General features: G+C 34.5%; 1 protein-coding gene across 2 annotated transcripts in view; it reads right to left on the bottom strand.

Moving 5' to 3' along the window:
- LOC106180567 (neurobeachin) overlaps positions 1–17,829 on the bottom strand; it is an 86,844-nt gene that overhangs the window by 12,926 nt on the left and 56,089 nt on the right. For both annotated transcript variants that reach the window (XM_087008940.1, XM_087008941.1), the window contains 9 exons: positions 5,554–5,671; positions 5,163–5,265; positions 4,843–4,958; positions 4,265–4,377; positions 2,493–2,633; positions 2,074–2,193; positions 1,211–1,363; positions 877–949; positions 498–592 (listed from right to left, as the gene is read on the bottom strand). In XM_087008940.1, the coding sequence (XP_086865066.1) occupies positions 498–592; positions 877–949; positions 1,211–1,363; positions 2,074–2,193; positions 2,493–2,633; positions 4,265–4,377; positions 4,843–4,958; positions 5,163–5,265; positions 5,554–5,671 (1,032 nt within the window). The remainder of the gene's footprint in view (positions 1–497; positions 593–876; positions 950–1,210; positions 1,364–2,073; positions 2,194–2,492; positions 2,634–4,264; positions 4,378–4,842; positions 4,959–5,162; positions 5,266–5,553; positions 5,672–17,829) is intronic.

Raw genomic sequence — 17,829 nt, 5'->3', positions numbered from 1 at the left:
GATCATAGGTGCTCAGGTAAAAGAAAAATTTGAGAAACTTAATTTTCAGTTTTTTTCCCCCAAAATTGCAATTATGACATCATCTGATAATGACATCATGTGTGTAAATGTTACTTAATTTAGTCACTGATAACTGAAAATTTACTTATTACCCAAAAGAATGTATGTAAGGCAGTTGATAAGGAGTTTTGGTCAAAAGGTGACAATAGCCTTAAAAAGTGCTTTTTGGCATTAAACCTTTTTCACCTTCAGTAGGGTTTATATTGCAGCATACTGCATTTATGTGGAATATTTTAATTCTACATAGTACAAACTCCATGTGTTACTCCTTATATTTTATTGTATAAGAAATTAGTAGAAGTGGTTTGAATGCATTACTAGGAATTCACGTTCATTTAACATGTATCTTTAAGTATCAGTTTCAGGTCAGATGGAGACCCACTATTTGGGAGGAGTTCAGTAAGAGCTGGAGACTATATACCCTTTTTGTTTAGTACCTCTTTCATGACAGGATCCTTCATGTTTTCTAAATCCACACTGCCTTCATAGGTCAGGTAGTAAAAAACATTGGCTGCTCGCACTGCTTCAGGTCCTAAAAAACAAACAGCATTATCACTATGTGCTAAGTAACTGACCATTAATTACAAGGTATATTATTAACCTAAGTAAATCTATAATGAGTTCACGTTTTATGTTTAACAGTACAATGCATTTCATAAAAATGATTAAGCAAGTGATTTTTTAAATTCTGTTTGATTATAAATATACACACAATTAGGTCACAGAGAAGAAGGTAAGTGCTACAAAAGATTGCACTATCAGGATATATTCTAACACTAATTTTCCTTACTTTTGTCTTAAAACAAACAGTATTACCTCTCTGCTTGTAACCAAATATCAAATCAATCCACTGGTGTAGCTGGCAGGAAACAAATTCAGATTCTAAAGCCTGACAAAAAAATTAAGAAAAAAATCAGTTTGGAAGCGATATTACAACATACAAAAAAATCAAGAAATAAATCACGACAGTTTAAAGGAGGATATAACAACATACAAAAAAAAAAAAAAAAAAAAAAAAAAAAAAAAAAAAATCAAGATACAAATCAGTTTAAAAGTATAAAATGTATAGTTTATATAACTTCAGATTAAAGTATGTGTAAAATTATACAGTCAAGTGATCAAAAACAAAAAGCTGTGTTTGACCCCCTACCATTCTGTTGATGCGGACAAACTCCTCCCCATTCTTTGCCCATTGTGGCAAAATGACATCATTAACAACTGTACCGTCTTCTTGTTTGCCAAAGTTAAATCCGTTATTGTTGACGAACATCTCTGGCAGGAAGAAAAATTCTGGAAGTAGCTCCTAAAATCACAACAGGGAAAAACAATTAAGTCATCAATGAACTCAAGTGATGGTGTTTTCAGAAAACACTCACTAGTTATTGCTATGGTACCACTCAATTATTTTATGAATGCATATAAAAAGAGAAATGAAACCATCAAGAAACATGCACACAGCTAAATGAAGAGATCTTTATGTGTGTTAAGAATTATGAAACCAATTGCAAACTGCATGTCAAGATGACCAGAATAGATTACATCATTTGAAAGATGCACTGAAGGACAACTGAGCAGGCTGATGGAAGGAAGAGAAACCATGAATTTAGAAGGGGTTACTATAAAATATGCTAGAAGTAATGGTGAGTCCTCAGAACTGCTCAGACTGCTAAACTACCATAGACATTAGTGTGAACTAAATAAACATACATTGTAGCTAAAGCAATCTTAAAACTCCCCCCTCCCCAATATTTACCCTAAAATACAAATGAAAATGCTGTTGACAAAACAAAATAGGTCATAGTAGCCCAATTGCTGATGCCATATGACAATTAACTTTTGACCAGAGGATTTGTAGTGCTAAAACTGAGAAATCAATATCAGAATCCTAATAGATTTTTAGAAAGAGGCAACTTATAAAACAAAGATTCCTCTTAGCTTCATCTTAGACCAATTCTTGACTTAACAGAATCTGTGATGTGTCTGTCAGGCTGGTAGTAGCAGTTCCAACTGTACCTTGACATCAGAAGTATCTCTCTGGCAGTTCTTCCATGTCTGTGAGATAGAATGGAAGGTTCTGTTGGCATGGTCAAACTTCCCGCCTTGAAGGTTCAGGAACATTGACGTAAAAGGCTCCTGCAAATAACAGAGATAATATATCAAATCATGGATTAACTGCACCTAAAGTTTTGTAGTATTTCAATAGAAGTTAATTTTCTGGGCAGGTTGCTTTTTTCAGAGAGATGCAAATTATATTTCGGATTTATTTTACAAGCTGTGTTATATACTGCAAGAAAGAGTTGCAAAGTGATATATCCATCAAATGTGTGAAATGAAAAAAGAAATTTAATTCACAATAGATCATTTCTTAAAACAGAATAATAAATCATAAATATGATTATCATATATTAGGTAGAAGAGGGCTACTATCTTACTATCCTGATCAGGAAGTTGAGTACAAATGCAGATGTTGAGTAGTGCGTCCCATAATGGAAGGGTGGAATAGACTCATGCTCCCAGGTAGAGTACCGTTCTTCAAAAAATGCACGTCGACTTGGGTTTAAGGCTCCAATAGGCTGCAAAAACGAATCAGGTATTATAAAACTGTGAACATTATTGTATTCTACTGTAAGCTAATACAATGCTTATGTGATATTTACAGTTATAACTCAAGTTTGTGCTCCTGAAGGGATCAAACAACCAACTTCTCCAGGTACGTATTGTATGTACATTTTAAAAACTGTCATTCTGATATCTTCAGAACAGTCCTCATTTGTTTAAATGTTCTTGTATTAGAAAAAATGTTTAAGCTTCTGGACCTTTTAATTTTTATCACACACAATGTTAAAACTGAAAATATGAAAACAATCTTGGAAAAAAGACAACAATGAACTAATGAAATGATTTTCACAAATTCAAAAGCAGGCTAAACCAAAAACATTCCAGGGATTGGCCAATAGCACTTTGTTCTTTTATCTTTTGAATTTTTTTATTTTTGTGCTTTTGTGTGGCACCACTGTAGTCAAAATCTAGAGAGCAACCAGTGTGCATCAAAGTTTGTGTATAGAAATACCAAAGTACCAATGATACAATGATAAAATAAGGTACCAGTAAGATGGCTCAGCCTCTAAACAGAGGAGAGGACAGAAGGTCGCAGCTAGATAAGTTTATTTAATTTTGTTTAGTAAAAAGCTACACTATCTTTACAGCCTTATATCATTAAAAACATAAATATGATTAATCACTAAGACAAAATTTTGTGAAAATACCCTGTTTTACATAAAAAAAAAACAAAAGTAAAAATAGTTTATTGATTCATTTGAAGTCAAATCTTTGCCATAAAATCCAACCAAATGCCACTATATAGGTTGAAATAGCATAACTTATTTAAATCAGTATTAACATACCAAAGGGCATCCTTTTATATATCCCCCAAAATGACATTTGAATGGGTATTTTTTGCCTTCTTTCCGTGCTATAGAATCTACAGCCCTTGATCGTTTTCAGCAACTCATTTGAATAATTGCATCTGCAGCAGCAATGTGCCATACATTACTTCACCATTTGGAGGACTTTCAAGAACTGGAAGGGCTGATAAGTTGGCCAATTTATTTATAAAATTGAAGAAGGTACAGTTTCAAAGCTCTTTTATGACTGATTGAGGGATTAATTTGGTATATGTCTAGGCATATCGACTTTATTTGAGTCGTGTCAGAAACTTATACAAATGGTTTATATGCATTATAGGAAATTTGCGCTCACTTTAAGTTGACATGAGAACCTGTAGAGGAAACTGAACTGCTAATAGGATATTTTTGGCCTTTTTTGATCATTTTGTTTGAAACAGTTAAATTGGACCTGAAATACATTGCCTATTTATTTATTTATTCTTTTAGAAATCAGGCTTCTTGTTGTATACATTATTTATTAAGATACAATGCCACACTGTAGTCACAGGTGATGGCTTTATGTCCAGACAAATACTGACTGTCCATCAAAACTATGAAATACAATTCATATATACATATATGATGCCATCTTTGTTCACTAAAATAACTACAAACATTGAAATAGAACTAAGGACAAAGTGTCATCAACCTACTGAAATGGCACACAATGACAAGACAATTTTTCTCTATATGTTCTTTGATGTCAATTACATACAACTATAATTTATCATACTTTATTTCTCAAACCTCTGACACACCTTTGATAAATCTCTGTAGTTACTAGGCAGGCTGAGGTCCAGTTCACTGGAGTCATAGTTGGATATGATCCACGGGAACACTGGGTACTGGTTCATGTCATTGTAAGTACGGCCTGGAATACAGACATATGTTATGAGATATACACACATAGTAAACCATTTATTGGTTATCTTATATCAAATTTTAAAAAAATGAATGCAATTTTATAACATGCCACTATGAACACCCCCAAAAAGATGATGTTTTATTCAAAGACACAGAAAATCAACAGTTTAGTATTCGAATAGCAGGGAACAACTGGGTCAGTGACTTAACCTGTCATCCATATCATAAGACAGAACATTTCATGGCATTTTTTCAGCATGAATAACTTATGTACCAGTTACAACAATTTTCAAACTCAACCCGACTTTTTTTTAAACATCAAAACATACTTATAACTTTTAAGTAAAACAAAAATATGGTTTGATAGTTTTAGATGTTTCAGACAGTGACTACAACAACATGGACTGATACAATTCTCAGAATGCAGACAAACACATACAGTGTCTGTACATAAAAACTCCATTTCAGTCACCTGCTATTGTATTCAGATACATGAGATAGTCATAATTGGACAGCTCACGACGTCTCCACTTCTCTGTCATATTGGATAACTTGTACAGTTGTTTGGCTGTGGCAAGGGATGACTTTCTGTAAAAGACAATGAAAAGGTTTCCAGACAGCAATCATAAAATGTGTTAAATATATATTACCTAAAAATGTGTTATGATATCTTATTACTCATCTGCAACAAAGTCACCTTTAAGTGACTGTTATTGTTGGATGCTAGCACTGCCTCTTACAAATGACCATTTCACAAAAAATTAGACAAACTCCAACAGAAGTTTCAGATACCTTCTTTGCGGCAATCCATACTTGACTCCTATCCCCACTGGGGGCAGTGCATTGATCACCTTCTTCACAGTGGCATGGTCAGGGAAGGCAAACATCACCGCAGCTAAAATAGTTAGATAGCTACATTAAGTAAGACTATCTACATAACATCAGCTACACAGCAAGGCTAATAGATCAGTATACAGTCTTATAACATAAAAATAAATTTTAATAATGTGTTAAAGAAAGAATTACACTAGGTACACAGGTGGATATGTTTGGAATTAACAAACACAGTGTTTCAATCATGAAAATTCTAAGCCTTACAAAAGTACAACTAAAAATACATGTTACAAATGAAAAGTTTTATTCAGAGCTGAACATAAATTTACTACCTATGTCAGGTACTTACTCCTGTTGGCCATAAAGATCTCAATGGCCACATTCTGCAGGAGATACCTCCGGGAGAAAATGGCACGTATCTCAGAGAAGTGCCACTTGCCATGAGCTTGCTCTATATGCTGCAGCAACTGGAAGAAAACAAAAACAATACTGTGAACATCAAGACCTTGACTTGAAGCTTTTGTACATAATTTCCTGATAGTTTAAGTGACATAACCAGCAGGAAACAGCATAGGGAAGTGCAAGCCACATGTTTGTAAGAATTATGTGCCCATATATTTATTGTCTGTACATAAGAAAACAGTTTCTGACGTATAAACCATTATTTGTAATGTGTACGATGTTAGTAATTAATTCAATCATAGCATTTCAAACAACATAAGTCAGCGACATAAAACTAGACATTAAATATAAGACACACATACACATTACACAGAGCAATTCAAAGGAACAAATCTCCACCTAGTGTCAACTAACATACTGCTGATTGTGCTGTCGACCACTGATTGCAGTTTCGCTATCATAAAAACCAAGTCAATTTCTTTGGGGTCCAGAACAAACCCCCATATGGAATTCTACATTTTTTTCCTCTCAGAGAGGGAAGAACTTTAATAGCCTTCCTATGGCATGCCTTGTGTTGGAGCTTAGTAATCTGCATGCATTCTGGTTTGGCAAGGCATTTGTATCAGTCTTTCCTCTCTTCCCATCTCATTTATATCATGAAATTGCACAGACACACCACTGGTGTGTTAATAGCTGAATGAGCAGAGGTGGAGGGGAGGATGGGGGGGGGGGGATCTGCATCAAATGGATGAGTGGAGTAGGTGAAAAGTTAAAGTGATTTTCTGTAAAATATTTTGGAATGATCACTGAATACCATTTTCAATACATTATACAATCTGAAGACATTAAAGAAAATAGAATTTGGCATTCAAACTACGATGCATTGTAGAGTTTTTAAATGCATTTGGCAATGTAAATATTAAAAAACATTATGACGGACAAGTGCAGTTCTTGCAAAAAGTGCCATAAATTTTGTGAAAATTAACCAATCCATCTGATTTTAAAACTCCCTCTGCCTTTTCAACAAAAATGCCTAATGGTAAACTAAGGGTTACACAAAAATATGGTTTTGCTCTTACGAAGCTACAAGTTAACTTCTGTAATTTTCTGAAAAATAATCTTGTCATGTTGATTTTTGAAAGAAAAATGCGGGATAACGTAAGCCCAGACTTACGTCACATAAGTGCAGGGATAATTAAATCCAGGGTTAGAAGTGGTGAAAAAGAGTGATTTATCATGGAAACCTCTATTACAACTAGGATACAACAAGTAGCATATTAATCCAACAATCTTTCTACCAGAACATTTCATACTTCATTTTCACCACCTCAGCCATTCATTATGAAAATAGAGGCCGTTTCACAGAAATTAAAACAAATACCAAACTAGAGGTTCTTTTGTAGCACTGGAATAAATTTCACAATGACAAAATGACAACTGAACAGTCTTTGCAGAGATTTACTGCTTGTTGTTTCATTCTGCATCAAGTGTGTTCTGGCTCACTCTCCATTATTCCACGTAACCCATCTTATCAGTGACATCTCCCTTCTTCCCAGCCAACAGCTGCACTAGCACTGGCCCTGCCTCTAATTCAGCTTAATTGAGAAACCTAATATTTCCACAGCAGACTCATAATTTGCTCATATTTCTAGGATTTCAGTTTATGACTGTACTTCTCTTTATTATGTGTATAGAAAGTTTTTTTCCAGAGAAGTGATTAGGCCTTCTAAGGTTTCTGGCCCATTCTTGTTGCTGGATTCAATTTGGGATACTAAATGAAAACTGGCTAACACGATGACATCATTTCATATTTGTTAGATTTCTTATAAGGTTTTCATTTCTTGAAAATATTTGCACTTAATGTAAATGATATCAAATATATACACATGTAAAAGATTTTTTACACTTATTTGTTAATGTTATTTTTTTTAAAACCGAATTTGAATAACATTTTACCACAGCCAAATGAAAGCTTTAACTAAGGAATATTAAGATCTTTCTTAGTGATAAAAACTCAAAATGTATTTGAACCACAATCAGGCCAGTGGTTGGAAACTTCAGGTCATCACATATAGCAGTTACAGAATTTCACCATGTCTTCAGAATAACTAGGCCTAAGATTTCCAGCAAAGCTAAAAAGAATCACTGATGGTGTAGCAAAGAAAGGGTCCATTGTGCAACTTTTCTGTTCCTCTGTCACTGCTCATTTTGCTATGGCTCTAATTGGCTTGGTTTGCTGATCTCCCTCTCCCTAGGTCTCCACCACACACTGAGGGAACCAGATCTCCCCACACTGGCCCACTCTTCATACCAACAATTTCTCAGTCAATTAGACAGAGAGATGATACAACAGGTGTTCCAACAGAGCTAGACCGACTTATGAAATGAAATCTTAAAAGGACATTTTCACGGTTTTTACAGTAGGTCTTCTAGTTTATCTCTGGCGTAATATATAGGGTAGCACCAATTACTGATACACAAAATGTATTAAATATCATGTATCATTTAAAGGAAACTGAATTATTATTATTATTATTATTATTTTGAGAAATACAAAGCCAATAAAATACCAAAAACAATATAGAAAAAGTGAATTGACAGTCTTTAACTTAACATATCTTATTTTAATGGGGCAATTTTTTTCCTATTTTTGAAAGAGCAAACTTGGCTTATTATTGTAAGGACATACCAGTAAAGTTGAAAAACTCTAATTATCATGATAATCCATGGACTGTTTCTCTTGTCAGTTTGTCTCATACTTTCTAAGAATTGAAAGAGGCCCTTCACAAATGAGACTGTCAATAAGCATTAAAACATATACTAGTGGGCACCGTTAAAACAATTAGAAAAAAAAGTTAACCTGATAAGAGCAAGTTTGTTAGATGTTTCAAATGCTGTGCACATTTCCTCCATGCTCCAGCTCTGGGACCCGACCATTACCAGGCAAACCCTACTGATCAGCATTGCCAGTGTGCGCACACAGCCACAACTCCTCCATCATTGTCATAATTGTCACTGTGGATTCACCAGTAATATGTTACTCTAGTCAGTAATGGAAGGTAATTGGTGAGATTAAAAAATAATGAAGCATCCTAGGACCAGTTCTTTCTCCATGAGCAGACACACACAGAGAGTCCTGGACAGAAACATAGATCATCTCACTCCAGAGAATTCCCTGGGGGGACTGATGATGAAACTGATCTCACAATATACAAAACAGATCTGACCCTGGGGAATACAGACCATAAAAAAACCTCACTTTTCTATTCTTTATTGGTTCATCTATTTCTATACTGGCATGGCACTTTGTTTCTCTGTAATTAGATTTTAACTGCTATGGTGCTTGGTTACATACAGACTCAAGCAGCCAACCAGAATTTTTATTTTTCCATTCCATGACTATTAATAATAATAATAATAATAATAATAATAATAATAATAATAATAATAATAATAAAAAAATTCATTCTTCAAAAAACTATGTAAGATGCAACTGAAACAGTATCATTTACCTTGGTAATTATCAAATACAGCCCTAAGATTTTATCTATTGATGTTATCATTCATAATATATTAAAATCTTTGAATCATCAGTATTTTGAAGATAAAGTCTGAAACAGCAAATATGCCTCATTCTTAAAACATTTTACAGAAGTTTCTAAGGCTTTAAAACCACGACTGTGTACTGGTGACTTATGGATTTTATAGCAAATGAACTGAGACCCATATTTGTTCCACTCTGATTTGTAACATTTTAGTATCTTATTTCAGTTCTGCATACAATGGAATTTATGATTGTGATAGGCCATAAATCAGAGGTTTTTGCTACCAAACTGCTTAAGTGACATGGGAAATTATCATGACATTTTAGTAAATGTGTAAACAAGGGATCTGATAATAATTCAAGCACACATGGTATTGAATTTCCATCTCAAAAGACAATTGGCAAGTTTACTACTAAGTCTATACAGAAAAGTATGAAAAGTTATACTTCAAGCTTTATGTGAACAGAAAATATGAGTAAAAAACAAAATCAGAAAACACTATGCAGTAGAAGTTTGCAGAGTCATTTTCAAAATAACAACAATAACATATAACAAATAAAAAATCCAATAAAGCAAAATGTTGAAAATGTGATCTGTTTTAACTGATTCAGTTTCTTTTCATTCATCTGCCTTAGTAATGGCCCACAAAGACTATCCTCCTGTATGGCCATCTTAGGAATAAATCCAAGCTGTAGGCTGTCCCATCCCTCTAGCTCCCCAAGCCCCCCCCCACCCCAACCCCCAGGCAGAGGACCTCATCTGCTGTCACTTATAACCTTTATCTTATCCTAACAGCAAATAGCTAGTTTAATACATCAGTGACAAAAAGTTGAATGACACATTGTCATATTCTATCCTAAAATGCAGTGTGAAAGGCTACTATTTATTGTACTACTTTTGGAAAGATTACTGCAAAAATCTTTTTATTCCTATTGATTTCAAGAGTTCTTAATTTCTACTCCTAAAATACAGTACACACAATTTACAAAATTTCCAGTTAAGCCTACTGCCACTTTAAAATCCCCACAAAACAACCTTACCATATATTTCAAAACTTTGAGAATTAAATCAATGTAAACTTTTGAAGTCTTCCCTTTAAAAGTTGATTTGATCTGAGGCATTCTATTGGCTGCATCAGTGTCATGTGGGGAGTGAAACTAAACAAAGTCCCCGCTGCATTCAATTAGGAGCATGGCGCCAGAGCTACTAGCCCACTGCATGCAGGAGAAAACAGCCAATTGAAAAGGGCACATGCTGAATTTTTTCATGTCAGGTCCTTTTTTTTTCACTGTTGTTGTTGTTGATATTTACTGAACATAAAATGTTGTTTGAATCTCAGCACTGAATAGTGTGAACCACACAATAATTTCCAATGGTTATGCACCACAACAACTATAAATGTACAAAAATATTTTGATAGTTTTACTAATTTTCAATTTAAAAAAAAAGAGATATGAGTATTAAATGCAGATGGCAATATCCACCAATAGCCTATAGTTCCACAGGCATAGTTGTATCTGACACTGCCAATCATTCTTTTTTTCATCATGTACAAGTGCCTTGCTGTACTCGGGTCAATGCAATGGAGGATAAGACGCACACAGCTTCAAAGACAAAACTTGCTTTACCTAATATCCTGGAGAAGATGAGAATTAAGAAAAGCAAATTTTGGAGCCAATTTGCCCCAACTTCAAGGCATTCTGGTGGAAAGTAGCATAACATTTGAGGTAGACAAGCTTCTCCTAATTGCCTCCCAGGCCAAGAGAGGTGCTTCACTGCTGGATTCAAAGACTCCAGTACAACAGCACACGTCCAGGGAGAGTGTGAGAAAGTGGCTGCTTGGAAATGGAGTTTTTGATGCAAAAAAAGTTGTTTCTGCTAATTCAAAAGCAACAAAATCAAAAAGTCAAAGGCTTGCTTGAACCAAATTAGGTCCAATGACTGATCAAAGTAAATAATAAAATCCTCACTTTTTACTTATTTCTAAGGCAGGTCTGTTATACTGAAAAATAATTTGATAACCAAAACCTATTCATTGAAGACAGAATACAGTTATTACTTGATCTTTTAAATGGGGGAAAATTGTGAATTTTAAAGAAACTGTATTTTCTTAAATCATAATTTCTTATAATTAAAACACTTCTATTGAGTGGTAGCAACAAAATTAAAAAGCAGGCTACTCTATAGTTCTATTCTATGTCAAAATCACCACAAATGCTATGCAGAAACAGAATTCTTATAATTATAAAATTATGTATCTGGAAGTTTGATAATTTTTGAAAAGTTAATTATTTACTAAGTTCAAGTAATTACTCTTTAAGCCAAAGAACCATAAGATCTTCCTTAATGAAAAAATATTTTTGAATATCAAAAAATTACAAACCATCTGTCCTGGTAGAAAAGGGAAGGGGACAGTGTCAAACAGTTAAAAATTAAAGGAGGTGGCTTCACTTTCTTTTCACATTTTTACTGATTTCATGATAAAATCATCCCCCATTTTCAATCTTGATTCAAGATTCTGAGCAGGGTTGCTGGCATGATATAAACATACTTGACATGACAGCAGACAAGTCAGCATAAAAGGAAGGTATTCTCTTGACTTATTTTCTCCACAGGACACCACTCAGGGCCAAAACAAATAATTCCGGAATCAAATGAACTTCATGACAGTCAGTGGACAAATCAAAATAAAATGTTAAAAAAGAATCCATATCATTGGGTTACCTGGCTGATAAGCTTTGAGGCAGGATGCAGAACAAGATCAAATTACAATGTGTGTGTGTGTGTGTAAACCAACAGCAGCATGCATGCACGATAGCTCATCACATGATCTAACCTTCCTCCAGCTGGTCTGTGTGTCACACTAAGCTCACTGTCATGGCTTTTGTTCACTGTGAAAGGTAAACACACAAAACTACATGTTAAAGCATTGTCACAGGTTGACCCAAAAGTCAGCATCCAAACTAGCATTCATTTCACATGCAAAATTTCTGCTGACCTATTAACTTTTATTCTGAATGCATCACCAGTGGGAACCGATTACTAGAATCGTCTTCTAAGAGAGAATAAAAATGTGCATTTGGATTATCTCATGGAATGATTTCCTTTCCAACTACTGCAAACATACCCCGCAATGTATGATGATTATATTACTTGATTCATTTTCCCCAGACTGTGACAGTGAAACCAGTTTATGATATAATCATGTTATTGACCTCAGTATCTTAACTGGAATCCCCGTAACAATATTTCACAAATGGAGGACTAAAGGGGTCCTGGGTTGCATGAAGACTGTCCATCTTGGCTGCTTACATTACACGGTTGATAACAGTCACTGGGAAGGTGCATCTAACAGGTTTGCATGACAACATGCAACTTTGGTCTGAGATGTTTAAACACGCACACTATGGCTGAAGCAGAGGACAGGTCTTCCATGTAGTTGAGTATCTAAGAATTCACTCCCTTACACTGTGCTAGCCTAGATATCACGCAGCTCAATGTACCTAAAAGCTAACTTGTACTGAGAAGTTTGAATAATCAAAGTTTAAGTTTAAATGATGTAAACTACTAATGTTAAGTTGAAGTTTCGTCAGTTTTATTTTTAGAGGTAGAAAAGGCAAAAAAAAAAAAGATTTCTTATGTTCATAACAACTTTTGGTGAAAATTCAAATCAGTTTTATCTGTGCATAAACTAAAAGACACGAAAAAAGTCCTAACACATACACTTTATAGTATAAAATAATGCAAGTTTTACAGCTTTTACCTCAAAAATAACGTTCCATGATTTTTTTTTTTTTTTTTTGGAAACAATAAAGTTTTTTTTCAAATTTTTAATGGAAACAAATCTCATTTGACAGTATATAGCACTGGATTTTTCCTATACTGTAGCAGATTATTTTTCATACTATAAAAAATCATTTCTATCATTTAAAAAAATGTTTAAACTTGGAAGATAAAGTTAGAGACAGGAAATTGTTGTATTCTACCAACCAAAACATAATTCATGCAGACTACTAGTAAGTCAAAATTAAATAATTAATTTTCCTCTGCATGAAATATTGCAATATATTTCAAATTAAAGATTTCAAACACTCCCATTAAAGGGGAAATGGTTTTTGGAGTCTGCTAGCTGGATACAGGATGTCTCTTCAAAGACAAACACATAATGGAGTGAATCTGTCAGGCAAGCCAAAGACACATTAAACTCAGAGTGTGCATGAGAGAGAAAAATGTACTGTAAAAACTAGCCCTGCTGCTTTGAGTTTTTTTCTCTGTGTCTATTCCCAGTTGTAGAATGAGTGAGAGTGGAAACAATGAGAACTGACAATGCAGAAACAGAAGCAAATAAATATTGATTAAGAACTGAAAATTGGAACTACTGTGTAGGATAATTATTATCTCTTTTCACTTTCTCCTTCTTTCTCTCTCTTCACACACACACACACACACGCACACACACACACAGTATATAAACACAAAATATTTCTTTACATAAACCTTAAAATGTAAAAAAAATGCAACTGAATTTTAATGCCACTTCAAAAAAGAATTAATTTTTCAAATCTTCATTAAATTTCAAATCTGCATTAAACCTTAAATAAAATTCCAAAATAAAAACACAATACAGAGTCTCAGTAAAACTATAGGCGTATGAAAAAAGGTGTCTCAAGTTTTCCAGATATTCTTAACAGTTATTGTTGTGAAGGTGAGTGGGTGCCCTGTGTGGTAGGCTCCCCTTCCTGTGGTCCCTAGCCTCAGTGTATGCTACATGGCACAAACTTAATGCCTAGAACATCTCATCTCTCCTCCTCCTAGTTGATCAATTAAAGGTAGTGAAAACAACATACAGAGTTGAACAGAGCTTAATAGAAAACTGCAAACGATACCAGAAACTCATTTAGTACTATTTTGTATTTTCAATCAGACCTAACAGATAGCAAAGATTAACTTCCAGTCCTACTCCACGGCTTCCATCAGGGAACCTTGTCAGTTCTCAATAGACAATTGTTGTGCACAGTGCATTATTGTATGGTTTTTATACTGTGTTCATCCGCAGTGAGACCAAAGCACAAAAATGGGCAGTGCTCATAATGGGACAGAGGTGATGAAAAGAGAGAGAGAGAGAGAGAGAGAGAGAGAGAGAGAGAGAGATGACTAAAACCCTAAAAAACACTACAACACCTGAATCATGCATGATATATATCACTCAAATAAACAAGTCAAAAATACCCAGGTACTCTTCCTGATCCACTTCTACCCTGCGCTACAATTGCCTAAATAACATTCCAAATTGTCATAACTTTTAAAGTCAAGCTATAAATATTATTTTTGTTGACAGCTGTGAAGCATAACTTTACAATTTATGGCCTGAACTCCCGTAGAGCACCATCAGGAATGATACAAAATGCTTGTATTTTTTGCGATTGAGTCAAATGAATTCAATGTGCCAGGCCACCTTGGGATGGCAGCAGTAGGGCTAGCCAAGGCAAACCCAGCAGAGTCACAGTTGGATTAGAACAACGTCACAATGCTGCAGCCCCGGGGGCCCTCCCCTGGGGTCTGTCTCATACACAACCCAGCTTATCAGAGCTGATTATACAGATATACACCGGTACGTGGTCGTCAATTGTAGAAAATAATAGAAGTAGCTGTATGGGCAATGTGTGACAAAAATCTGCCGAGACAATGTGATCGATAAATGTAAGGGATGGGGTGGAGATAGCATCTGGATAAAAAATTCAGCTGAATGATAAATATGATATTGAGACAACATATTTGGTTTTAAAATGTTTTCACTGAAGAATTAGATCTATGCAGTCATTTTTGACAGCGGCACTACTTCCGTAGCTATTGAAAGAAAAAAAAAACAGATGAATAACAAAGAGTTTCAGGAAATTGTTGAAAACTGTTCCTATCATTAACTTAAACTCATCAATATCCCTTCATACAAAACCTCCATAGGAGTGTAATTTCCCAGATATTGTCTTAATTAGCTGTTCTAGTGTGTGATCACAGAGCAGCACCAATCTGATGGCTATCACTTTTCACACAGTAATTATGTAAAAATGCAAATATTCAGGCTAGAGTGCCTCTTCCATTGTACTCCCAATCACCGTGGAGTCATCACACTGAAAATGACCCATCTGCCAGTGAAAAAAAATGGATGGAATATCATAAATATTTATTCAAACAACTCCAGTAACTTGGATGTCTAAAATGTGACCATGATTTTAGTCATGCAGTCATAACATTTATATAAAATTTTGTTATCAAAATCAAATAAGATTTACTTTTTATACAGGATTAGAAATTAATGCAATGTCACAACAGCAGTCTTCTGGATCAGGGATCAGAGCTTATTTTCATATAATATGTAGTTGCAATTTACTTAGTAAGTTAAGTAAAATGTAAAGTAAAGTGTAAAGTAAAAAGTAAAATGTAAGTAAGGAAAGTAAAATGTTATGGTTATTTTTAAAATTCAATCAATGAAATTCTGCAGAATATACAAAAAAGCATTCTTTTTAAAAATCATCAATGATAATAATACTAGAAAATGGCATACTAACATATGTATTTTTAAGTAAAAAAGGACTTAGTATGGCAAATATTACTAAAAACTTTTGCAAAAATATCAATTTCTTATCATAACTGACAGGACAGGAAAGTATGCAAGTACAGAGAAGAGTAATCCCTTGCATTATCCCTTAAATTATCCCCAACATTATCCCTTACATCACCCCCCCCCCCCCCCCCACACACACACACACATTATTCCTTACATCACCCCTTACATGACTCAATATTTTTAAAAAATCTCTTGGTTAGTTCTTCCTCTACTCCTCCAAAGTAGCAGGCCTTACTTCATAAGCAGAGTGATAATTTCCTAGAGAATGCTAATCAAAGTCCCATTTACCCAGAGCCTTGGCTAATGTAGCTTTGCTTGGTAAGCCCATTAAGGTAATGGAAAGTCTATTAGATTAATTTGGCATTTGTGGTTTTAGGGAACTACTTATTTTGCATTCTGCCCATTTTCAAACCATATGCACAAGTTTAACATTAATATCTTAAATTAAGGAGGGTGTTTTTATGGGGGTGACTAATTTAGTTGACTTGTTTATGTTAGCCATCTAAACAATTTCCATGTTTGAAAACAGATCATTTTTTATTTTGACCCAGCGAAAAAAAAAAAAGAGAAATTGTGTTAATATACCATCCATCCATTAATAAACAATGCAGATAAATAAAATGTAAAACATCTGAAGAATAAACAAAAAATAATTCAGTCAATCTGTCAGCCTGAATGGAAAGAGCTGGACCGTCTGGTAAGTGCCAAACAAACCTAAGCAGCACTTTTGCCACATTTCAACCCCATCAAGCCCCAATGTGAGGCTTTTAAGAAAAGGAAATACAATCAATTTTCTCTTGCTGTTTCATGGAAGAAGTCTAAAGCTATACAATTTGTGAAATCCTGTATATGACATCTTGTGATGGATTTCATAGAATCTGGGTATTCTTCGAGATCTAGAAAGAAATGTTCTCATGAAAAGCAGCCACATGTTTCATTTGTGTGCAAATTGTGCATCTCCTGTGTACGACAGCCTTCTGATGAATTTGCAGTAATGGAATCACTCCTACATTATTGCAGAGGACAAAAGGAAAATAGAGACATGTGACTGCTGGAGGTGAGTTAAGAAATATGTGTTCCCTGAGCTGGATGAGGGATCTGAGTGCCTGCAGAACAACAAAAAAGATAGCATCTCAGATATTTAATGAAAACTGAAGGCTTAAAGGAAATTTTAAAATCAATTTTACCTGGGTTACATAGTCTTTAAAATATTTTTTATCAAGTTACCAAAATATGTTAACTTTTACCTTTAATTTTCTGGTGAATCCAAAGAAATTAAAGGTAAGAAAATCAACACATTGGGTGATTCACCTGGAGAGATAAACTTTAACTTTTCATTTAACTTACCATGCCCATTTACAATTTTCATTATTCATACATGCAGAGTTGAAATATGATGATAAATAAATAAAGATACAAAAAGTTTGTTTTTTTGTTGTTTTTTTTTTTTCATTTTCATTGTATTTTTGGATTTACATACAATCATTTGGTCTGAAACAATTTATTAAACACAGCTCACAGTATGACTGAGATTTTTTTAGCTCACAGAGATTCAAAATAGGCCCACAATTATGCTACTCTGATTGACATTTTGTCTGAAATGCTGCAAATCTGTTGGCGCCTTCCATCAAGTCTTTCCAACCAAAGTCAATATAAGGCAGTGAGGCATGCTTATCATAAACTTGGCCATGCTGAAAATTATCCTTTGATTACTACCCTGTGAATATCTCCGCATAATGTGTGTATAGAGAGAACTCAATGAGACATTAAGAGATTAGCCAGTTTGGATTATTACCCAGCTCTCTTGGCAAATGAGCTAGAAAATAAGAGGAGGTTTTGTATCCCAGCGGAGACTCCTTGGTTGACATGGTGGCAGCTCTGAGTCCTCCGCCTCTGCCACACTTCACTTGCCTCACTCTGAACACACTATTGACGGCAGCACATTTGCTGGTTTCTTAAGATCTGTTGACTGTGTTTCATAACATAATGATGTATGGGTTGGCAGAGCGTGCCTTGCCGTGCTGTGCCGTATGGTCCCCTGTGTATTTGATCT

This window comes from Lingula anatina, chromosome 3 (genome assembly GCF_051362555.1).
Source record: "Lingula anatina isolate TDL-2025a chromosome 3, LinAna3.0, whole genome shotgun sequence".
In the NCBI taxonomy this organism is placed as follows: domain Eukaryota; kingdom Metazoa; phylum Brachiopoda; class Lingulata; order Lingulida; family Lingulidae; genus Lingula; species Lingula anatina.
The sequence above is the reverse complement of the archived record's forward strand: the minus strand, read 5'-3'. Positions and strand labels throughout refer to the sequence as shown.